The 24,850-nt window shown below is 44.1% G+C and overlaps 1 protein-coding gene across 4 annotated transcripts in view; it reads right to left on the reverse strand.

Moving 5' to 3' along the window:
- The window catches only part of GLIS1 (GLIS family zinc finger 1), a 178,163-nt gene extending 156,796 nt beyond the window's left edge, over positions 1–21,367 (reverse strand). For 2 of the 4 annotated variants that reach the window (XM_039711847.1, XM_039711845.1), the window contains exons 1-2: positions 21,259–21,367; positions 20,278–20,658 (exon numbers count right to left, since the gene is read on the reverse strand). In XM_039711847.1, the coding sequence (XP_039567781.1) occupies positions 20,278–20,620 (343 nt within the window). In that variant the 5' untranslated portion in view covers positions 20,621–20,658; positions 21,259–21,367. Of the gene's footprint in view, positions 1–20,277; positions 20,659–20,871; positions 21,133–21,258 lie in introns of those variants that run through there. The other 2 variants (XM_039711846.1, XM_039711849.1) reach the window with 2 other exon arrangements.
- Between the last annotated feature and the right edge of the window lie 3,483 nt (positions 21,368–24,850).

Here is a 24,850-nt window from a genome sequence, read left to right on the forward strand (position 1 = left end):
GGCAGGACAGAGCAAAGGAAGGAGACGAGCTAGGAGAACTCAGCAAGAACCCATTTAGTGTGAAGCATGTTGAGAGGGAAGTTTTAATTTCAGGGCTTTCTCCCTGGCAGCCTGGTACCAACACTTTGACTCCAAGGACAATTCCTTTATGATACATAAAATCATTAATAGTGCAGCTAATTTTCCTAGTAAAGCAATTACCTGTTGGAGCTGAAGGAATTCAGTTTTCCTTCAGTTTACACAAACTTAGAAAAACCAAAGAGGCGGATTTCTGGATCCAGTCCTATCACTAGCATGACAACATGAAACTCTGGATTTTGCTGAGAGAAGCGAAGCTTAGCAAACAAGACAGAGTTTGAACATCAAGGAGAGGGCTGTGAAAGACAGCTGAGCATGAGGATAGAAGGGACACAGAAATCCTATTCTTCATGGTGTGTAAGAACAGACTTGGCAAAGAACTACCAAAAATTGTGTGGTAAGCATTGGTCCTCATGGGAAAAGAATCATAGAAACATACAAGGTCTTGGGCTGGAAGGGACCTTGAAGTTCACCCAGCTCCACCCCCTGCCATGGGCAGGGCACCTTCCACTATCCCAGGTTACTCCAAGTTCTGCCCACCCTGGCCTTGGGCACTTCCAGGGACGGTGCAGCCACAGCTTCTCTAGGCAGCCTGTGCCAGCGCCTCACCACCCTCACCGGGAACAGTTTTTTCCTAATCTCCACCATCTCTTGAGTGATGATCATTATGCCAGCCATTTTCACTGGTGCCTAGAAGTGCTATTTTCCCAGGAGAACCTGAACCCAGCTTAGAGGGCAGAGCTGTGATGCCCTTACAAAGCTTAGGGGTACAATTACCAGCATAAGACAAAACACAATAAATACCCTTCTACCTGCCCTTCACATTCAGTATATGTTTTGCCACTTGAAGATTCCATCTTTCTAAACGTGATCAATTTTTCCACTTTTTATAGGACTGAGAGGTAAGCTGCTTTTTTCAAAAAATCACACTTTCCCCCCTTCTTTCTTTTATTTGCACAAACACTCTGCATCTTTGATCTATATCAATGCTCAACAAAATCATTCCCCTTCTTTTCAGCCTCAATACACTTCTTTTTTTAAGTCTCTGATCTATTATTCAATCCATCTTTGAAGCTTTTTAAATTCTGCTAAATCTTTTAGAAGGCAAAATACTAATGCAACAACATAATATTACTTCCAGGGCTATTTTCTATTCTCTTCTTTTTATTCTCTAACATCTGTTGTTTTGCCTTACACCATATGCATGGGGAAGGAGGGCTGAAATCTCTATAGAGAAACACTGCATTATGAAGATTTTCACTTCCTAATGGGAGAGAATGCTTATTCTAAAATCTCAAGTAGGTTGGGGTGTTTTAGTGAGCAAGCTGTGGAAAACAAAAATAAAAATTAAAAAATTTTAAAAAAAGAAAAAACATAATTACCACTGGATTTGTGGAAAGAAGAACTGCACTTTAGCTAACAGCTTTTCAAACACAACTCGCTCTGATGAGATGCAAGGTCATGCCTTAACTCAAATTAAGTCACACAACACTTCATAAAAGCATTTCCATTCACAGAAAACTGTATTTCTTATACAGTTTTCTCATTTTACAAGTATTTTTAGTTTCTACCCTGACAAGTCCAAACAAAAGCAAACCATAAATGTGCCTATAATTCGCATTTCTTCCCTGTGGAAGATATTGAAGCAATTTACTCATTTAAATACTCAAATCCTACCACTTTAACACATTTTACCGTACCTCATCTAGCAAAGATAATGCTTTCAGATGAGAAGTGAAGAGCTATTAATCTGGCACAAGTCTCAGTTACAAGAAGGAGGTTACAAGCAGGAGGTAAATACTGCACCACAGCATGAAATTACTTAGTTGTAATAAAAACTTATAGTACTTAATTTTTTCTTGTATTTGCCATGAACATTACTTCTGTAAATCTAAGCTGAAAGGAGCTGTAAGAACCCAAAGCAATCTTCTCTTACAGCAGTTTTTCTGTTCCAGACAAAATGCAGCTTTAAGGATCCAGGTTAGCACAAATTCAGCCACAGAAGGTTAAAACTCAGTAGGGAAAATGCTGCACCAAGCCAGAGTATGTCCCCAGATCTATTTGTGTAGCTGAAATCAGGAAACATTCCACGTTTGCACCTGTGGAACTGAAAGTAGAATGCAGGTATCTGCTTTCCCTTTAGTCTCATAAGCCAAGGAAACTAATTCAGTCTGTTCCCACTTGCTACATTTACAAAAATCCTCCAATTGCTCTCCACAGGAAATACTTAGAGGATACCCTTAAGCTGACATGCAAAATACTGCTCTGGGTGATTCCCTACTAACCTGTTACTCAGAGCTCTGTGCAAAGCCCCAGGTATCTAGGTGGGGACAAGCACCCTATCTGACTGTTGCTGATTCACCCCATTTGCACCCATCTAAGCAGAATTTAGAGCATGTTTACAGAGCAGCTTTTAGCAGTGGCACAGGCTGCTTGCACGGATCAGCTGACTGGGAATCCTGAAGAATACAGAACACACATAGGGCCAACATTACAAGCAGAAGGCCAGAAAAGGTCACAAATTCTTACGCAGAACTGAATAAATTCAGTTGACAGACCAAAAATACAAGGTGGCCAGTGGCTTACAAAGGGAGAAAAACAAAAAACTCGAACTTTCCAAAGAGCCAGAGCTTATTAATCTTTTTCTGTTCAGCTTCTAAAGTTTTATAACCACATATCTCACCTATAAATACTCAGTCTACGACCAATATGTCTTGTTCCGTGTAAACTCCCTAATCAATGCTGCCTCCTTTTCTATTAATCCACCCTTTAAAATACATTCTTTTATCAGGTTTTAATGTCTAACATGATTTAATCAAGAACACATGCCTCATAAATATCATCTGTCATGTTCCATTAGTTTCATGTGGAAAAGTACAAGTCAATAAACAAAGGTTGTGCCATAAATCTGCCTTGAACACATTATACCTCAAATAAGAAAATAAAAACATGTGTGTCCTTTGACCTGGATATTCTTAAAATGGAACTTCAGGTATTGTCTTATGCCTTTAAAAATGTCTAAAGCATTCACAATTAATTGCGTACCTAAGCAATTTCAATTTACATAATGTTGATCTGGAGACGGTGATTAAATAAGCACCATGCCTTTAAGGCACCTGTTAAATAACATCACTGCCTCTGGGTTAAAACTGATATCCCGCACTGCACAATGAAAACCAGGCCCCTCCACCATGCAACTGTGCAATAAAACCCCCTCGTAACTCAGAGCAGCCATTGGCTTCAGTTATTAATAGAGAGAGGGGAAGAAAGGAAAAGAAAAGGGGGAGAGAGAAAAGAAAAAAAGCAGCACCTTCTCCTGTGCTCTGCACAGAAATGTAGCTGCTGTAAGCACCAGCAAGGCCAAAGGGTTCCTGGGAGCTCTCCCCGGCCCCTCCACTCCAGTGTTGGTGGGCACCAGTTTGTCACCAGTTCTCCAATTGTCCAAACACACAAATAACATGAAGTACAAAGTTTTGGTACTTACAGTCATGATTAAATGTGATGTGTGGGTCATCTGGGAATTTTTACTTAGGGAAATTCCTAGCCTTTCCAGGGTTGCATGCAGCAGTCAGTGCTTTCAATCTCTCCTGCTCTTTAAGGCACACAGCAGTTTGTGGCTTTTGGTGTTTTCCACCACTGATCTCAGTTTGTTACAGGCTTTGTGGGTGGCATGGGACAGATGCTCCCTGCACTGAGCACCAACTGCCTGCAATAGCCACAAACTGGATTTGACCCTCCATAGAGGTCAAATGCCCCTTCCCATCTTGCTCCTAGCACCCAGGGTGCCTTGGACACCCTCTCTGCCTGGCCTTCTGCACTACAAGGGCCAGAGACTTCACTGGGATCCCTTATCTGTGCCCCAGCACCTTTCTCTGCAGCTCCCACTGAGTCCTAGGGGACTCACTCAAATGTAGCTCTGCCAGAAGCAATCATCTCTTCCTGAGGTCCCACTGACTTCTGTAGGATCTGGAATATGCTGGACAGTTCTGATTCCTGTCTAAAACCAGGGAAATTGGATTGACAACAGCTCTAGAGGCCATGGGACAGGAAGTCAAATGTTTTCCTCTCATGCACTGTGAAATCTGAGAAACAAGTTCACAACTTAAGAGTTCAATTTTGAAGCTTTACAAAGAAAATAAAGACTATCTAGGTCTTTTTCCTTAATGACTACTTTGATCACCCACACAAGTACATCCTGCAAGTCCCATTTACCTCTTTGTGCAGATGGGCCTATGCTCATCTCCAAAACAGTTGTGAATGCAAGGAACAGGCTGACAATGGGTATTCCAGGAACTTCCTGGCTCTCCCATCTCTCAGTTGGCCACACTATCAGAACTGTGGGCCCATACTGAAAGTGCCAATTTCACAGTATCACAAGAGTGAGACAGCACCCAGAGGAGGGATCACCATCACAGCAGCCTGGTGCAGAGCAGCCCTTCACAAGTCAGGGTTTAGAGGAGCAAATGGCTGAGCAGTGACTCAGCCCTCGGCAGGGTTTCACAGGGCACTCTGGAGTACACAAAGTATTTTAAGTGAGAGGACGCTTCGTGTTCTCAGTGCCAGACACAGAACCAGTGCAGGGTAGGCAGTTCCCAAGTGCTTACTCTCAGGCTACATCTAACCTGGCTGAACACCAAGGTCCTTTGCTGGCAAAGGAACAAGTCTCTTCCAAAAACCTACTCTAATTACGGCTGCTCTCAGGGCCCTTATAAACATCAAGTCCCACTTCCCAGCTCTTGTGTTTCCTTTTTCTTCAGTAACAGGATTTTTAAAATAAAGGCAGTTTTCTGGGTCAGAAGACTCTAGGAGTCTACACATTAGAACAGTCTGATAGGAAAGTCATAATACTTGCAATTCCCTGAGATCTTTTATCTTGCACATCTCAGACAGACTCCAATGGTATCACCTGGCAAGGAGCCAAAAGAGCTCTGCCACTAAACCAGCAAGATAAGATCAGTGCTGAGTGGAGGAAACGCCAACAAAAATCTCCCACTTTTCCCTGGATTTTCACTCAAACAAATGAGTATGTCACCCTAGCTCCCCACTCAACAAAGTCACAGTGCCTGAAGGTTGGCCCCCTCCTCCCTCAGCAACAATTAATAAAAGTGCAGTGCATTTTCTCTGACTCACTCTCCCACCCCACCGCTTGTCTAGTAGGCCTCAACTCCTTGGTGGAACAATAGATTAGCACATGGCACAGCTTTCTAGGCAGCTGTCTGCATCACGTGATGGAACTCACAACAGGAAGAATTCAAAATTAAAACTACAGCACCACTCGCAGAAGATGCCTTAAAAGGAGACCCACAGAAAGCAAGAACTGTGTAACATTCAATGCCAGAAGACCAAGCACCAGATCCAGAGAACTGTTTAGACACTGAATTTCCACAGATGTCAATGGGAGTTAGGTGCTTGAATACCTCTCAGCATAACACTTTAGTGGTGCAAACTGTAAGGCTTGATTTTCCAGTAGTACTACAATTCCTACAAATTCTTCTTCACCTCCTTTGAGGGGCAAGTCCTTCAAAGGAGTGTCTAGGAGAGTCATCACACATTTGTCCTTCCTGAAAGTAACCACACAGTTCTCAAAGGAAACAGGCTGGATCTGATAAATGCATGAAACTAAAAAACAAAACACCACCTTTTATGACATTGTTGTGGTGCTTGGCTTCCTAGGGGCCGTTTAATTCCATGAATCTCTGAAGCAGGATCCTGTCTCTACTTACAGCTTGTAGAGTGGCAAGGAAACATCTGACAGATATTGCATTGTAGAATACCTGAGAGACATTATCTGCTTCTTAAAACTAATAGATTGTTTTCAATTAACATATGCATCATTGCATTTCTGGTTCTTAAAACAACATAAAACAAAAACCCCAAGCAAATCCAAAAAAGATACCACATTAACCAAAAAACTCACAGGGTTCTGCAACTGAAAATCTGTAAAGAAACTGAACTTAGCACCAAAAGGCGATCACTTGCCTCAGTCAGAAATATAAATCAAAGATACCACCCAAAGGAAAGGAAAAAAAGGCCCTTGTGATGACAGTTCAGATTGAAATTAATTTGCCCACTTGCAGAAATTCAGAAAGTGTTTGCTCTTGATTTTTCATCTCCACCACATGGCAGCTGCTTTCTCCCAGGGCACACACTCACACTGTTGTGGGCTGTAGGAGCAAGACAGCCAACACTGGGAATAGACACGTCCCGTGGTGGCACAGCAAGGAACAGGCACAGCGGCCACTCCACGGGGTGTGCAGAGCCCTAGGTACACAGACAGACAGACTTGTGTCTGGCCCAGGGACTGACAGAGGGGAAGGTGTCACAAATATAAATCTCAGGCCAGGGAGCCAAAGCACTCAGCTGAATTTTAGTCACATGGGTATCTCTCAGTTTCCCTTGGCTGCCTCGATCAACTGTAGCCCCAAGTTGTAAAACCTGCCCACAGCTGCTCTGCTCACCCCCAACCTGATGTTTCACACTGTGACTTTATGCAGGCTTGTTTGGATCTAACAAGGTCCTTATTTTTCTACAATGCAGGAAATAAGGAAACCAGCCATCAATTATTAGAAGCGCAGCAGATCTGAGCCGCGTGGCTGTAAAACAGATTTTTCTTTAATGAAACTGAGCTGGCATTTGCCAGAAATAACAAGTGCCCAAGACCAAAATGTAAATCAAAACTAAAGGAGAGTTTTCAAAACTTTGAATCATTGGTAGCAACAGACAAGCTCAGAAGGAGGTTGGTATGATTTTGGAATGTCTTAAAAATGTGTGACTAATATGACTTCTAAAGACATTATTTGTGAGTTAGTATTTCAGTCTCCCCACAGAAAGAAAACATCATGACCAGAAAGGGCCAAAATGTTTGCTGTAATAACTGTGTTAGTATGTCACTATTGCTGGGCTAGGAAGGAGGCTGAACCTCTATTTTCATTTCAGAAAACAAAGAAAGGGAAGACATGAATGTTGAAAATCGTCAGTGCCTGGCTAGAGACTATCACAACCGTTAGCCTTTCCCCACGTGTCCAGGTTTTAAACCAGCACTTGGTTTTAGCTGGTCTCAGCCCAGGCCCTGGGAGACAGCAGGTTCCATCACACATCTCTGAACAGATTTGTCTAGTCCAGGAGGAGTGGTGCTGTTTGCTGAAGGGAGAGACGTAACTAGAGAAAAGAAAGGGTGGGTTTGGAGGAAACATTAGTTGCTAGTGATTCCCTTGACATAACTACTGTCCAAACTGTGTGACTGTGGTTGTGGTAATGCTCCTCCGTCCCTGTCTGTCCCCTACCCTTTGTCACAAAACCCAGAATGAGGGCATAAATTTGGCCTCATCTGGATGCCAGGCCCACAGACTGCAATGCAGAAGGCACATGCAGGAACTGCAGCACCAGGTCTGGAAAGGAGATGGCCTGGAATCCAGTCTTTCACAGACTGCAAGTGGAAGCCCTTGGATGGTCCAGCTTGTCCATCTAGTGATTGTGCCACTGAATGCAATTGTCTGTGGTTTATATTAGTAATTTCTTCCATAGCAACATCCAGTTTCTCCCAATACCAGAAGGTTTATCCTTTACTAAACTGTGCCAGGTTTGATTATCCTTGCAGTCAAAAACCCATCTTCCTTCTTGCTTTATCCTTCTCAATTTCCAGCCATGAGATAGCATTCTGCACTCAAAAGAACACTTCAGTATCACTTATTTTCTCCTCCACTGCATCTGTGGATCAGACCAGATTCCCTGTAATCTTCCATTAGTCCATGGGTACCACACATGGGTCAGCATCTTCCAGTTCTTCTCCAAGTCCTTTGATTTTTCAAAGCCATTTAAGAAAGTCTGAGCATTAACCTATCTTCCTGCAACCAGAGTGACAATTTACAGAAGAATTACATCTCTTCCCTAGGCTTTTTAATAATGTATCATATCACCTCATACCCTATTAGAAGTGTTATTTTCTCATACCAGTTAGATGTGACATGCCAATCCTTTTCAGTGTCACTGCTTTCCAAAACATACAGCCTCCCACCTACAAAAACAGTTTATATCCTCCAAGCCAAGGTACTGCCTCATATGTATGACACAAGAAAATACCTGTTGTCCAGTTCCTGATGACTGCTCAGGAAATCCATGTCAAATGCCAGTCACTTCCTGATTTTTATTAAATAAAAATAATCCCTTAAACTGAAGGAACAAACTTTACTGGTAGTGGCTTTCTATATTCTGTTAGGATTTCAGCAGAAACTATTCAATATCACAGGGGACAAAATCCAAACTTTCAGAGCTGTACACAAAATATTTATATCTGATATCTGATGTGCATCTCAATTTCTATAGAAGTCAGTTTCTATTCCTTTCAAAAGGCAACAAAATTGTTTTCTATAGCAATTTTTCTGCCATCAACATTGAATATGACAATTGAAAATGCATCCCAGAAGTTAAGTCTTACCTACCAACACATTTACCTCTGCCAGCCTCACTCTCAGGCTTTTTATATAACAAGAACTAATTTGATGAACTTTTGAAAAGAACAGCTTCCTTCAGCTGCTCTGTTAATGCAAATTTCTGCCACAATCCATCCCCAGACTCCACCTGAACCATAAGGATGTAGATACAGCCAACAACTGAAGGTCAATAGTGCTGCAGGCCTTCAGTTAATTTTTGTATTTGGAAAACAGGATGCACTGCAAATGAATAATAATTCAATGTGAGCCTAATTCAGTATCAATAAGGCTATTTCCTTCTTCAGAACAATGGCTGGCATTTTCTATCCCCAACAGGCAATCATTTGTTAGCAATGGCATGTCCCCAGAATGCCACAGAACATTTCACAACTGCTTTGCACATAAAATCAATCATTTTCCATGCCCAGTTGTCCCACCACTGGCTCTCCCAACTGGTGTTCTTCGAGCCCTTCACTCAGCCTGGTTTTTATTGTATGCCTTCTCAGTGTTTTCTTGACAAACAAATGAGTGGCCAGAAACACCAATGTTAGACAAGGAGGGATCTGAACTTTGTTCAGCAAGTCAAAGAGGATAGAAGCCTGGACTGTTACAGCTTGAGAGATCTCTTCTAACTCTCTAGTGCCTAAGTGGTTGAGTGTGGAAATTAAAAATGTCACAGGAAAGACAGATGGGCCCAAAGAATTACATTCCACAGTAGGGTTTCCATCCAGCCTGTCTTTAAAAACTCCAGTGATAAACAACTTATGCCATCCTTGGGCACCATATGTCAGAAAATCAGTATAGTCCTAGAAGGTATCTTTCTGACTGTCAAGCCCACATAATAATCCCTGTGGAAGAATAAACCAATCTAGAAGACACAGAAGGTGCTGAAGATCAGGTTCATTTCACTAAATATTTAGCTACCAAGAGAGAAAACCTACAGCCACGCTCAGCTCAGAAAGGATGCAAGAGGAGATTTCCTTCTGGAGCAGCAGAGCAGGACGAGTGCCTCTGACAGACGTGGGGGCACCATACACACAAACTGTAACTCTGATCTACAAATCACTCCATGTAGAAGCTCCTTCCCACATATAACATACTCTGGATCAGGGCTGCTCATCAAACTAGCAAATGTTGCAATCAGCAGCCTTCACACTGGAACCTGTATTCAATCTCCCAGATTGTTTTCTCTAGTGGTAGTTAGTGTCATAATTCATTTTTATCTAAATGCTAGCTGGCTATGAGGCTATTTTTCACCAAGTTTTCTCTCAAGTCTTATTATCTGGCATCCAAAATGACCTCCCTGTCTCTTCAGAGTGACTGCTTGCTGCAGAAACATCTACCCCACGCATAAAACTTCTTTACCACCTCTGATATTTACTGCTCTTAATTTTCAAGTCTTCCAGCAACTTCTCCAGCAGCTAATAAAAAATCTTTTGTTGGCAATAACACTAGCCCTTAGCAAGGAAAGTTCCCCAAGCAGGTTAGTCTCTTTTTGAGGAACTCAACCTGGGTACTGCTGAGGCTGCATGTCTCTGCAACACACCAGTGTTTTCATTCTAACTTGTCAAATAAGCTGCACTTGTAGCCAATGCTATCATACATTTCAGCTCAAAACACTGCTGATGATTAAACATCCCAATGGTTTGCTCTCACCTTCTAGGTTTTGGTCCCTTTGCATTAGCTTTCTATGACTCATCTTGCAGAACACAGCCACTTGTACAAGTACCTATGGAACTGGCAAACATAAAAGCAACAGGTATAAAGGTGCATTTTGACAAAGCAGTGTGAGTACTTATGCCAGCAATCTTTGCCTAATAGCTTCTGACAGGATGCAGTATAAGAGAAAGGAGATCCCATATGAATAATGATTCCAATAAAAGCAAGCAAAATCACCCTGACAGATTTCAAGTATTTACACATTCAGCAGACCAAAAGCTGCTTACACCAGTTGCCATGCTTCCACTCATTTAGCCCACAATTCAAGTTACAACCCTTTATCTATATATTTAAAAATAAACTAACAGCACAGTGGCTCAGTGAGGAGGCCAAGAGAGGAGAAAGAAAAGGTCACTAAGACTCAATGGCAGGGAAAGAACAAGTCAGCTCTAGGAGTAAATATCCCCTTAAATTTCCTGCATGTCCATCCAAATCAGGGAGATGCTCAAATGCATGGGGATCTTTGCTCGGCAAGGAGAATCATCATTGTCTGTAGCTTATCCCCACAAAACTGTGACAACTCAGCAAACCCTGAATAACTCAAGAACTCAAAGAAAAGGAACAAAAGCCGATTTGTGGTAAATTGGCAGGAGGAAAAATAAGAAGCAAACTGTTCAGATTAAAAGTGTGAGATGTCTTTTTCTTTTGCCAAGTGAACTGAGTCCATACTTGGAGGACAATTTTTTATGCATAAGCCCTCCAGAGCTCAAGTCTGCCTCCTTTTTATCCACTCTTGGATTTAAAATGGCATCACTTCAGATTTGCACCAGAGTTAGGGACAGTGGGATCAGGCCAGTTCCATTTCAGTTGAACATAAACTAGCTCTGATAACTTCAAGGAAACTGAACATTACAACAATCAGATATCCAGAAAGAAGGAATTTAGTGTTGCTTTTTCTTGTTCAAGTCCTGCAGACAGTCTCAGCTGCATGCAAAATCTGTTCTGCCACAGTGATGAGGATCTTGGGAGCCTTGTAGCAGCCACCTGCACCTCAAAAGCCCAGGATCACACAGTCCATCAGGTGATTTCTGCCTCAAGAACAACACACCCTAAGAGACTTTGCCATCTGCTGGGAGGCAAGAGCAACCCAGAAAACTGAGGAGTGGGGGACAGAAATTTTTCTCCCAGAAAATATTTGATTCTGGGCTGTGTCCAACAGAGCTCCCTTAATGTAGGCTCCTTTCCGTCACCTCAGCACATCAAGCACTAAATAAATGGGAGATTTTGTTCCTCTGCAACAATTCTGCAACTGACAGCACAATCCAGATGATCCAAAGCAGCAACAAGCCCAACTAAAATGTTGTGTTAAAAACCTTGTTCTCCCCAAGATAACAAAGATGGATTTTGCACTTTTCACCACTCATGCTCAGAGACTCAGCAGCAAGGGCCAACACCAGGGCCTTCATGTAGCCAGGAGAGAAACCCAGTCCATGCACACGCTGTGCAGAGGGGCTGCAAGTGCCACCCGGGGCTGACACAGCCACACGCTGCAATGCCATGTCCTGCCCCCCCACCAGATCAGACCTCAAACACAGCACAGCCACATCATCCCAGCTCTGCACCTGAACTAACAAACTGTCTCTCAGCACAGAAAATTAAGCTGGTCCTGAGAGTTTGCCCAAACAACTGCCCTGTTTCTGGTTCCAAAACTGGCTTGTCCTTCTCCACACCATAATACTCTGCTATGCTCTCACTGTAGAAATATCATGACCAGTACACAGCATTGCCCCAAAATTATAAAAACAGCACAGTCTAGAACAGATTTCAAGCACCCTTGTTCTGTTCATCCAAAATATTTATATACTTGGCCATGCTGGCTGCTGGCACAATCCTTCACCATTTTTGCCTGTTCCACATACAGTGGCTGATCACACCAGCTTTACACCCCTGTATGGTCTTGAAGACATGAAAAATTGAAGGTGAACACCCTGTGCTAACTGATCGTGGCACCTGAGCTACTGGGCTGCAAGTGCTCGCACCCTTTCTTCTCCAGGAGAGAATTTAACACTTGGATCTTCTGTGTCTCAAAGGAGTATGGAAGAGTTTCCAACAATATACAATATTGGCCTCCTCCTGAAGTCAACACCCTGCAATTTCAGCACGAGCAGCAAGGCAAAGCAAGAGTTATGAAACCTTCTGTTAAATCCTTTCTGGGATTTTCCCAGAAAATACTGGGTAATAAACAGAAATTTCCTCTTTTATCTGTTCTCACTTTAACTCTCTCTTCTCTGTCCAGCACAGATGGGGGTTGGGAGGTAGGCAGGACTTACATAAGGAACACTAAGTGCTGACATAGAGTGAAGTGAATCCTTCTGAAGTTCCTGTCCTATTTAGTCTTCTCTTCTCAGTCAGTACAGAGATGTTCCATCCAGCTCGCAGTCACCATGACTGAGCACTCCCTCTCTGTGAAGGATTCAGGTTAAATCAAAGCCAGCTGCTTTGGAGAGGGGCAGGCAGCTAACAAGAAGTTAAACAAAATAATAATAAAAAATGCAATCTAGAACCTACATAGATAGGAAATATGCTCTTGTGGTTCAAATAAATAACTCTAAGGTATTTAAGCCTCATGCACAGAAAACAATTTTGTAACTTTTTAAGTCATCCTCTTGCATTGTTGTTCTGCCCTAATAACTCTGAAATGTGCTACTCATCTCTCCCAGTTAAATATCCTGTTTCACAAGCCCACTCCTAGATATCTGAAACTGCACAGCATTTCTATCTAGCTTTAGGCATCTAGCATTCCAAAGAATTAATATTTAAACTTATTATAAAGGAATGGGGATTGCGTTAAGCTTGTAGTATTTAGCAAAACATTCATACCAATAAACTGCTGTGTTGCTTGTCTGAAGCACATTTATCATCCTTTAAACTCAAAAGAAAGATTATGCTCCGAAACTGACACATGTATCTATTTTCCTTTTAATACAACCAAGACTTAGATAGGATTAGAGAGTGGAAGCTATCAAATTTCAATTTTAACAATACACTTAAAATTATATTATCTTTCTTTGCCTGGGGGACTGTTGACTTCAGTATTTAAGTGACTTAACCATAGCAAATTGTGAAAAAGCACTGAATCCCAGCACTTATTTTAAATAATCCTAGACCTATATCCCTTCTAGGGAAGAGCCTCATGTTAACATTTTTATAAATATTACTGCTCTTATGTCTCTTGATTATATATAAATGAGTAAAGAAACTTTAACCTGTTGCAAGACATCACTAATTGGTATTTTTCCTGTTATATTAGCCTTTGATTTACACCTCACATACGTTCTCCCAAGCCAGCACATGTAATTTATTTACAGCACTGGAAGGCAGGCAAAATACATCATCTACTGTTATACAACCTTCTACAAGGTATTAAAACACCAGGCCCCTGGAGACACACTTCATATAGTTCAGCAAGTTCCAAAATAAACCAAACCACCAACCCCCTAAGCACTTAAAACAACAATGGACATCTGTATTAAAAAGTTAGTTTTTTACTGTATTTGATGATGTCGCCTTAGTGTCATTTTCCCCTCTGGCTAATATGCAAACAACATGTAAGAATGAATTTGCTTTCTCCTCATTGTAAAACAACTAACAGCTCTATAGCTCTCACAAAGCCCTCTTATCACACATGTAAATGCCAGAATTAAGTGTAGTTTATGATGTTTTACATTCATTTAACCCTTAGGACACATTTGGTGCCATAAATTCAATAGCAGCGCTCCTTACCGATCCATTCAGCAAGATAACCACATTCAAACATAATGATGGAGAAGTCAAACATAATTATTAGAGTTAAAGCAAAACAGTTGCTTTAAATAAAAAGATCTTAAGCATTTTGAGTTGACTGAGCAACCTTGTAATGCTCAAAACCTTAAAATAACCTAAAATACAGAATTTGGATCGATTTCCTATTGCAGCTCTGGAAATGTCTCACCTGTTTTACAAGCAGTCCTCTGTCTACAAATAATCATTAACAATCATTTCATATAGTCAAGCTAATGACTGTAATAAAAAAAAAAAATTTAAAAAAGAAGTCCTTGTTCCAGGTAACCAGTGAAGCACAGATTCTCAGAACAGAAAGTTCAGGTTCCAACCAAGATTTCACATGCAGGGTGCCAGAAATGTAATAGGGGGGGAAGGAAAGAGGGGAACTCTTTGCCTCTATTCTTCAAAGCCTGTGCAGAAAGGCAGCGCCTCGCTGGTGTGCACCGATGTTATCTGGACGGAGGGACCGGCCCTTGCTTTTCTTTACACGCCCCATTTGCAGGCAATAAAACGGCCGGAGTGGTTTTAACTGGTCCTTCCATGTCACTGCAACGCTCCCTGCTCCCGGCAGAAGATAACAGCTGTGCCATATTCCCAAACACATACTTTTGCTATTGTTTGCACATTTGTGGGGCAAGATTATGCTGTACCACAGCCAGCGAGCGCTGCCCTTGCTTTGGAACCCTGTATTCCCAGTTACAGCAATGTGCTGGGAAACAACGTTGGGTGGCTGAGGAAAAAAAGAGCAAACAAACCCCAGTCTATTAAAAGCCGTTTCAGGCACTGTGAAATGATTACTAGATTGCACGCCTGGTTCAAGCTTGTTGACATACAATGATAGAAATCTGGAGTGCAAAATGGAGTGGTTTACGTCTATTTTCCCTCTCCAATTACCCTGCCATCAACATCTTCAACAGTTCTAAAATCACTAAACAGCAGAATTTCTAGAATAATTGTAGTTACGGTACTGAGCAGAAATTATAGTCACAGTATTACAGATTTCTCTCATAATCCGTACGCTATTCCACTTCCTAGCTCACAGATGGATTTAATAGAAACTTGTTATTTGTCCTACAAGCTTTTCCCTGTACACAGGAAAAAGAACTTCTGTAATATTAGGACTGAAATACTGACCCAGCTAAAGTTAGTGGCAAGACTCCTACTGATATTAATAATTTAGGGTAAAATTTTGTCCATCTTATTCAACAAAAAACCAAACCGCTTTACTGCAATGAAGCAGCAGAGTGTCCTAGAAGACATTCACTTTAAATTTAGCAGTTTCACTAAAAAGAATCTTGTAGCCCTCCAGGAATATAATCTCAAATATACTAAAGATCCTCAGCATACACTTAACAGTTTATGTGTATACAGGGCTGAACTCTTAAGAGACAAATAATGTATTCAGTTATACCTAAATGAAAATTTAGAATGGTCTATGTTCAAAAATTTGTAGTTGATGAGACTGCTCACAGGAACAGTAATGTACATACTCAACCACTTGCAAGATGTAGACTTTAATTTTTTTCTTACTATAAAAGAAAAAAGGATATTTTTCTCCTCACTCCCCTTAGCCCAGTATATAATAACCTCCATTATTGTAACATTTTAAAGACAGAACAAGTGATTTTTAACTTCTATTCCTTCAAACAAAACTCAAATCAAATAAAAAATTTCCTTCCAATTACTGGACTTATTTTCTTGTTGAGAGTAATCTAACATTATCTGTTACTCCATACAATTCTGCACAGTATTAAAATAGATACAACATTTATTCTCTTCAGCTTTTCCAGTAGCTGTAGCTTTTGTCATGAAGCAGAAAAGAGGTTTTTTGCTTTTACAAGTACTGAATGCTTTCATATGACTTGTTCATCATTAGATTTCCTGGTTTGTATTTGCTAAATATTCTCCACTAATGATTCTTAAATTACAATGGATTTAATGATTAGATACAATTAAGCTTATTTTAAATTAAATCCATGAAAGTCCCATCTTCAAATCAGTGACTGATTTTGCAACACAAATCATTAGAAGAACTTCCTTCAGCAGCAAGTAACTGAAAGTTATTTGCCTATTCAAGACAAGTAAGGATTATAGGCAGTTTAAGGGAGGAGAGGACAGTCACAATTTATTCCAAATGAGTTTATGAACACATTCTCCAATTCACAGTTTCTTCTCCTTTCTCCCCTTACAAAACAAAATTAGGCAAAAAAGAGAGCATGAAATAAAAATATAGCTCAGTAACTGCACAGTCTGTTCAGACCAACCTTTCAATTCCTTTTTGTAGCAGAGTTCAAACGCAGCAAGGAAACTACAGCGAAAATAAGAAATAATTACTACTGCAGCTCTGCCTAAAACAGAGTTTAGAGATGACCACACCAGTGAACGTGTCCCTGTGTCCTTATCAGCCCATAACATATTTATCAGATCTAGGCAGTCACACTTGCTCCAGTGGGATAATTCAGGTGAACACAGATAAGGTGTAAGAAAGAAAATGGCAATCAGGCCCAAGACCAGTCAATTCACCTATAAATCATAAAACCAAAGTATACACTTCTGCTTAAGATCCCAACAGTATAAGCTGTTACTTTCACAAGGACAGTCCTGACAACCAAGGAAACAGTCACAGGGGGATTAAATAGCAAGATTTACCCCTCCTTCTCAACAGTAGAAGGAAATTAATACATTTCAATACATTGGTTGTGTGTTTGCTGAAAGCAGCTACAGTTAACAACAAACAAAAAAAAAAATCCAAGCCATTTTCTCCTTGTCTGAATAAAACATACTCTCAACAAGGAAATATCCAACTACTGCAACTCGACCAGCTTATTGTTTTGCCCACTGTAAGTTAATATCTGAAGTGGTTGCTGCAAAGGTCCGGGCCATTTGGATGATTTCCCAGTGGCACAGCTAACAGGATAAATCTCGTCATTTCTACTGAGTCATGAATTAGGTACACTGAACAAAACTGGAAAAGAATGAAAAGGAGAAGTGTTTCCTGGTAACAACCATAATCAATGTCATTTAGAAACTGAGATATTTGGCATCTTTATAGATTACTTTTTTGTCACCACTAAAGCCTTCCCAAAAGCTTCTTCCCTGTAGACAATAAGTATTTTGCCTGTCACTTTCAAAACTGTAATACCGTAGCATGAAATTCAACAATGTGGAACCAAACCCACAGAATCCCAGGAAAACACTGTAAAATGGACTTCATACCTTATGGTACAGTTATTCTATGTAAAATGCCTCTAAAAAAGCAGTGTCTGTATGCAAATACTCTGCCTTGTTACACAGATGACCAAGAAAAGCGTGGTGCCTATCACATCAGAAGGGGTTGGCTGGGCGAAAACTGGGCATTTATTTTAAATGGCTCCCAAACAGAACAAAATATGAAGCACAATTCCAAAATAGTGGTATTTTCAGCAAACAACCGACAGCTCCATCCTGAAAAGCTCAGACCCAAACGATCCAATTCCCAGAAATAATCCTTACCACAACCCTTCAAGTTTTTGTTTGGCTCTTCAGAAAGTCCAAAAGACTTGCTCAGGCACAGAAGCATTCTGCAGGATCATAACTTAAACACTGTGAAACAGCAGAGTAACACCACAGAGACATTGCAACAGCAGGATACTTCTTCCCCATTGTGATTACTTCAAAGCTGCCCTTTTTATTAGTAGAGCAGTGTATCATTTTGATTCATTCTCTTTGGAAAAAAAAATTAAAAAGTAAGACTTGTTTAGGAAAAAAAGACCTTACAGGCAACTATAAAAATCAGTTTTGCTCTTGTTAGAGAGCATCTTTTACACTCCCTACTTGCTGCTTTCAACTGTGGACAAACCAAAACCAGGAGGCACATTCTGTAATCTAAGCCAGACTGCAGAGGGAATTACTGGGTACATGGCACTCTGGGGCTGGAGAACAGGAGACGCACGGCACGACGGTCTGAAATCAAGCTGTCATCAGTTTCCTTCCCAAAACCTTTCACTGGGTAAATCCGAGTATTTCCCTCACTTCCACATCTCAGCTTTATCTTGGTATATCACATCCACATGCAGCTATCCCAGTCCTTTATCATCCTCAGAGAACCAGGGCTGGTGGGAGATGGTTTGCACTGCTCCTTGAAAGAGCAGCAGCTCTCCTGCCTGCAGCACAGCCTGCTTTAGATATACTCTGATTTGTGAGCTGGAGCACAGTGAGCACTCCAAAATGCCCCAGTGGACATTAAAGCACTTGCTGACACTGTCCAGCTCAGAAGGAGCAGCACATTTTAAATCAGACTCAGAATTTTACTTTGAATTTTACTTTCCCTAACTCCTCCTGAAAATGTCTTCTTGAGGGCAAAAAAAGGCAAAACCAAACCAAACAAAAATTCCCAAAAAACAAACAGGAAGCCACCCAAAAAACTCAGTGTTGCTATCTTTGGAAAAATCCAACATTATCCATCAAATCCTCCTGCTCAGTCAAATGAGCCCTCTCCTGCCCATGGACACCTACTTACTCCCATGACTCAAGTCACCCACACACTGAAGCAACCACAAGGTAACACCCTGGACGGGAAACATACTAAACAAAAACAGCAATAAAATGTAAATTTCACCCCAGTGGTGAAAATGGGAAATTGATCAGTCAGGAGAGATGAATTAGGAACCTTCTCCCATGGCCACCTACATCTACTCTGAAAGTCCCAAGTGAATGCAAAGTTAAATTCTTCCTCTTTCCCTCCTGCCCTCTGCAACAACATGAAGGATATGCATGAAAAGAGGGCTAAACAGTTCAAAGGAAAAAAAAATTAAAAGTATTTCAACAGTCTTCCTGGACAGGGCAATGCATGGGCAGGATTTTAAGCTAGTATGAACCCTGTCCAGTGGCACCAACCTCACCCGTGGGACCACAAGGGACTAGAGCAGCCCTTGAGTCCCTTCAGAGGCAGCAGCTGCAGCAGCACGGTACAAGAGCTTGTAGCTCTCCCTTTTTACTACGTGAATCCTCCTTCTCCCCCCTCCAAACAGGAGTCTGTGTAACAGACCTTCATTTCATTCCTGCCAAACATTAACAACCTCTTTTTTTTTTAATCAGGAGAGAAGAATTGCAGCATTAACAAACAGAAAAATAAAAAAGGTAATTTATAACCTGCTGCTCCACTCTGTCTGTATTCAGTGGTGATGAACAAACACATCCTAGAGGCCGTCGGACAGACCCAGCACAGATCGAGGTGTTCATTAACATAACTTCGTGGCAATGAAAGGTGCCATCACCCTAGGTAACAAGCTCACAAAAGAAAATGTCACTAGTCCAAGGGCATGCAGCCTACTTTTAATTTTCAAAAGAATGGACAGAACTGGAAAAAATCCCAGTGAGAACAGTCTTACAGTGACAAGATAACTGCACTTACATATCTAAAATAGAGAATGGGAATAGACTGATAAGAAGTGAAAAAAAGATAATTACCTTTTAACATTACAGAAAACATTGTCTTAATGCTAATAATATTAGGTGTACATACGTCTCTGCAAGCGACTTTGTAGCATAAAGAAATGCTCCAATTCCCTCTGAGCCCATTCAGTGACACCTTAGAGGGATTATTTTAAAACTCAATTTTGATTAACGAATTTCAGCTGAGTTAACCAGGTCTAGCTGAAAACTGTAATGAAACAGATTTTTAGTAGGCAACTCCTAACCCTACTTCAGTGCCACTTCTTTAACGATGGACAGCTGAAAATCAGCCGTTTGTTAACTAGCAGAATTTGACCTTTCGGGCACCAGGGGTTCCCAAGTTTGAGGATTCACCGCCTGAATCCAGCATTTGTAACACCTCCATGAAATACAAACTATAAAATCCAAGCAACCGTGGTGAAACTGCTGAGTAAGAACCAGGCATTTATTGTCAGCCAGGCACGCTCACAAACAAACACCCCACACGAACTCTCTGGCGCAGGACAGACCAGCCCAGTCTTCAGCACCAAGCCCAAAACAAACACCTTTGAGACGCGACCGCATGAGCAGCACCCGCTCAGGACAACTAAAGAAGATGCTGGTCTCAAGATTTTTTTAAATACTATTGAGAGCCACTCAGCTTCACACTGGAAAAACATAGTCTGGTTTATCCTGTGCCTCCAAGGTGCTCAGGAGAAAAAAGTTTTCAAGCATGAAGTGAAATAAACAAGTTAGGAAACACACTAAAGACCAGAAAGGCAGGAGGGAGGGGGAAGAAAGATTGTTACGTTTTTATTTGTGTGGTGAATAGGTTGCTGGTGATGGTAGTGTTTAGTTCATGCATTTTCAAACTCACCCTTCACGCTTTGATGTTTCTGCTGCTGGAAATAATCTTTCGAGCCTCTAGCGCATCGCAGCTCCTGCGCCCTGGGCAGAATCGGAATCCTCTCAAATATGCTGGGTCGTTTGGGGATGAAATCTAGCAGAGGTGCTGACATTTCAGGGGGGCTCTGCTGAGGCTCCGTGTGGTCACTGCCGTTACTGACAGACACTTTAAAGGACATCTGAGGACTCAAGTGAGCTTTACCAGCGCCGGGACGAGCCACCCGCGGCAGATCCTTCTGAGACGCTCCCTGGCATTTGTCGCTCACCTCGACGCGGGCGCTGCCTTTCTGACCCGCGGCGAGCTCACAGTGCATGTCCGCTTGCGGCTGCTGCCAGGGCCCCCGCCGCTCTCCTGCACCGAGCGGCACACGGGCTGTCAGCGCGGGCGGACCCGCCGCCTCAGCCCCCGCCTGAGCCCTCAGCCCTCAGCGCCGCCGCCTCCCGCCTCAGCCCCGCGCCGCCAACGGCCGATAACCGCCGCGCGTGAGGCGGCGCAGCCCGCAAACCCCAAGCCCGCAGCCCGCAGCCCTCACGCCGCGGCCCCCGCCCGCTGTCCCACACACACCGGCCGGACGGGGGAAGACCCGGGGCGCTCGGACCCCGGCGGCGGCTCGTCCGTGACGGACGGGGCGGCCGATGCCGCGCGTCGGCTTCGCTCCCTCTCTAGGCAACACTGCCGGGCTGCTCGGAGCCGCTCCCGGGAAGGCGAGCGCGGCCGGGAGGGGCGGGGAGGGGGCCCGGCACACGGGCGGGTTGTTTGGCGGCCGGTGCCTTTCAGCTGAGGCATCCGAACAGCGGCCGCCACGGCAACCACGGACGCGGTGGCAAAGCGGGTTCGCCACCGCCGGGCTCGCCGCGGCCCCCGAGTCACCGGTTCCCGAGGGAGAGAGGGAAGGAGGGAGGGGGGAGAGCCCGGCCGGGCGCGGTGACAGCCGCGCCCCCGCGCTCCTACCTGGGAGGGGCCGCCCGGGGGGACGCGCTGCCTGCCGCTCCCGCCGCCGCGCCGGGCGCACGGGCTCAGCCCCACTCCCCCGCCGCAGGGCCGGCTGCCAGAGCGCAGGCGGCCCGGGCCATTACCCTGGCGCGGCGGCGGGGCCAGTCGGGGCGGGCAGGGGGAGGGCTGTGCCGCCGGGGCCGCCCCTCGGGGTTTGGCAGCGGGGTACGCCCGCGGGCCCGGTCCGGCTGCGCATCCCGGAGCGCGGCAGGCGGACCGCGGGTAGCCCGTGCTTGCGGGGGCCAATGGGCCAGCCTGAGAATAGGTGTGCCCTGGGTCCGCACCTTCCTGGTGCCCGACCAGTGGGGAGTCCCTGCAGATGCCCACTTGCCTCCCGAGAGGTCCTTGATTATCCCTCCCGCGGCCCCACTGCCGTGAGCCTGGACCCTTTCCTTTTGCCCGAGGATCCTCGTGCCTGTCCCCAGGCACGGCACATCCACAAGCCGACCCACCACCGAACAGCTGGCAGTGCCCTATAAACAACTGGTGTGCGAAAGCCACAGCCACTGCAGCATGTCACAGCAGAGCAGCAGGAGACAGCAGAGCCTTGCCAGGGACAGGGGCTGGGAAGCAGGAGATGTGTTGGAGGTGGGTACAACCTGGCCAAGACATCTCTCTGGTGATGCAGTTCCAGCTGCATTCAGCGCTCCAGTCTATGGACGTGGATCGTTTCCTGCCTGCCCTACAGGTGCAGGAGCTGTCCCGTGCCCACAGAGACAATTAAGCTAGCTCAGAGCAAGCACCACAGCACGGTGACATTTGCACTGGCTCCTCCTGGGCCAGCTTGGGTCTGGAAGCAATCTGGTTGGGTTTATTAGCTTGGGCCTGGTTCCAAGCAAATGCAGGCTGAGCCACGATGTGCAGCTTTGCACCAGAGAGCTGTGCTAGCCCACACTTTTCTGGCTCAGAGATGTTTCCACCCTCCTGCCCTACACGCTGCTGTCAGCACAGGTGCAGCACAGCAGGTCTGTAACACACCAGGACAGCTTGAAGATAGGAGAGACTCAGAGTCAGCCCTGATTTACATGGGTGTAAATCATACAGACATCTGGCTGGAAATCCTGCTTGTTCACAGCAAACCTAAAGGAAAGGCTTGGGAGATTTAGCACAAGGAGGAGGGACAGCTACTGAACTGGCATCTTGCTACACCCCTCCTGAGGAGAGTCCCGCAGCGAGATGAGAGATGTTCATCTTCCTGTAGCACAGATGCTGCACGGAGTGCCTCACTCAGAGTTTTATCCAACCCCCAATAACGAGTGCCACGCTGCAGTGTACAGAGTACAGGAATGGTCAGGACAGCAGGGCATGACTTTTTCTTGGCAAATGCTATGAATGTTGTGGATTTAGTGGGAGGGAAGCAACTCTCAATAAAAGACACAAGATCTTGAGATAGAACAAGTAGTTCTGGGAGAAGCAGTACTAATGACTCTCATTTGCAATGCCTCTCCTCATTCCTGCCTAGCATGGATGACCTGAGGTCTACCAAGCAAGGAACTTGCCAGCCTTTCCCCTCAGTAATGGCAGTAATAGGGAATTTTTCTTCTGTAAGACCATGTCTTAAATAGTCAGAAGTTAATAGCTGTCTGTCAAATGTGGTTGAAAATTGGTAAATTTCCTGTGAATATCTTAGTGGGAACAAGAAGCTACAAAAAGGGAGAAAATCCCCACCTTACCTCTATGGGAAACAAAACTGAATATCAACTAGCTGGCACAAACACTGAATTGGATGGTAATATCCTGGGATTTATGAAAACAAAGTAAAAATTTTCAGTGTACGTTATCACACCATCTCTTAGTGTTCTGCTAACCTATGTCTCCATCCCCCAGTCCCATCCATCCATGGGGCCCTCAGGACCAAACTGTTCTTTTTCTTTGATTTGGAAATGCTAAAGGCACCTGGCAGTTCTACCACAAGCAGTAATTATTTAAGACAGAAATACACCATGGCGACGGCCTAAACCTCAGTTGACATGAAAAGGCAGTAAAATTTACAGAGGGAAATATTATTCCAGAACACAGTGTAACCAGAGAAATCCCACTGCTTCCAGCGCAGGAAATAAATAGCATTTAGGTGGATCCTGAATGTGGGCTCGTCTTGTGCAAATGATTACAGCTATATTGATACATGCTGCCCAAATATCTAGAGGCAGTTTCCTAGAAAACAGGGAGTTTTGGATATATTATGTGCCTTCCTGGAGGGATTTTCTTTTGTGGTTAGGGATGTTCCCACAGCAAGCAGGGAGAAGCTCGTTAACCCTCATCACTGCATTCTGTACCTGAAGTCGTGTGTGTCCTGCTCTGAACCGCTGCTGGTTTCTTTTTATCACCAATACCCAGAACTTTCTGCAGAATACCGGCAGGTGCCGCCACTGGCTCAGCAATCGCCCAGAGCTGGGCTGTTCCCTGGGCAGGAGCGGGCACGGAGCCTCCTCCATGTGCTGGGCACCCTCGACAAGCCAGGAAAGGTTTGGGCTGAAGCACATCACAGCTCCAAGCTCCAGCAGCACAGAGGGTAAAGGCCCTTCACACCGAGATTGATTTCTCCGTGGCAGATCGTGTCACAGAAATGCAGACCCCATGGCTCAAGCTGCAGGTCTCCCCAGATTCCTTCCCTCAGGAAATGAGGCCCCGTGGACTCAAAGCTGCGCTCACAGCGCAGTTTCCTCAGGTTCGAGTAAGGCATTTGGCAGCTGCCCTGTCTTTAGTGGGACTGTGCAGCTGGGGATGCCCAGCCCTGGCCCTGAGCAAGAGAAACAGGTGGTGGATGGACACTCTTCCAGACCTGGGTGTGTCTGATAGGGATTTGACACCTAGAGCTGTTGGAAAACAACAACTTGGTCCCTCTGGCGAGTGCACAGACATGGAGGAACAAGTGCTGGGAGAAACAAATGCTCCTTGAATAACTGTACTGATGCAAGAGTTAAGTAGTCCCCTTTCTCACCCTACTGAATCAGAAGACATTTCATATTTTGGTTCTGGAACAAAGGTCAAGCAAGTGCAATTGTGTCTGCCGAGACTATTCCATGCCCTGGGTCACCATGACTTTGCTGCATGCACGAGCTGTACAGCACACTCTGATTCACCCAATGTTGTCACTGCATCCATGAGCTAGATGGGCGTCTCCCTTCTTGTGTCCTTGGGAAAACCAGTCATTGGCCTCTCTCCCCCATGACAGCAATAGTCTGCCCTTAGGAAAGTGGGGGGCAGATTTCTCTGTATTAGCCTTCTTGTTCAACATTCCTGGTTGTCAAGGGCCGTGGTTGTTGGTCATGGCATGGCCCACAGTTAGGCCACTGCTCTTCTCTCTGTTGATGATGTCACCATCAGCAAAGCAAACCTCTCCGCTGAGGCAGACAGGCCATCTTCAGTCCCTGAAGCTAGTCCCTGCTTCATTCTGAGGCACATATGAAAGGTGGGGTTGCAATTTGGTATAAAACACATCCAGAGGAATGAAACTGCTCGCCTGAATATCCTCTCACGGTCAAGTGGGCAGGACACAGGTGCTGAGTTTATTAGAGACTTGCCCAACATCCAGAGGAATGAAACTTCT

The sequence above is a fragment of the Passer montanus genome, unplaced genomic scaffold (assembly GCF_014805655.1).
Source record: "Passer montanus isolate IOZ18808 unplaced genomic scaffold, ASM1480565v1 scaffold25, whole genome shotgun sequence".
Taxonomy (NCBI): Eukaryota; Metazoa; Chordata; class Aves; order Passeriformes; family Passeridae; genus Passer; species Passer montanus.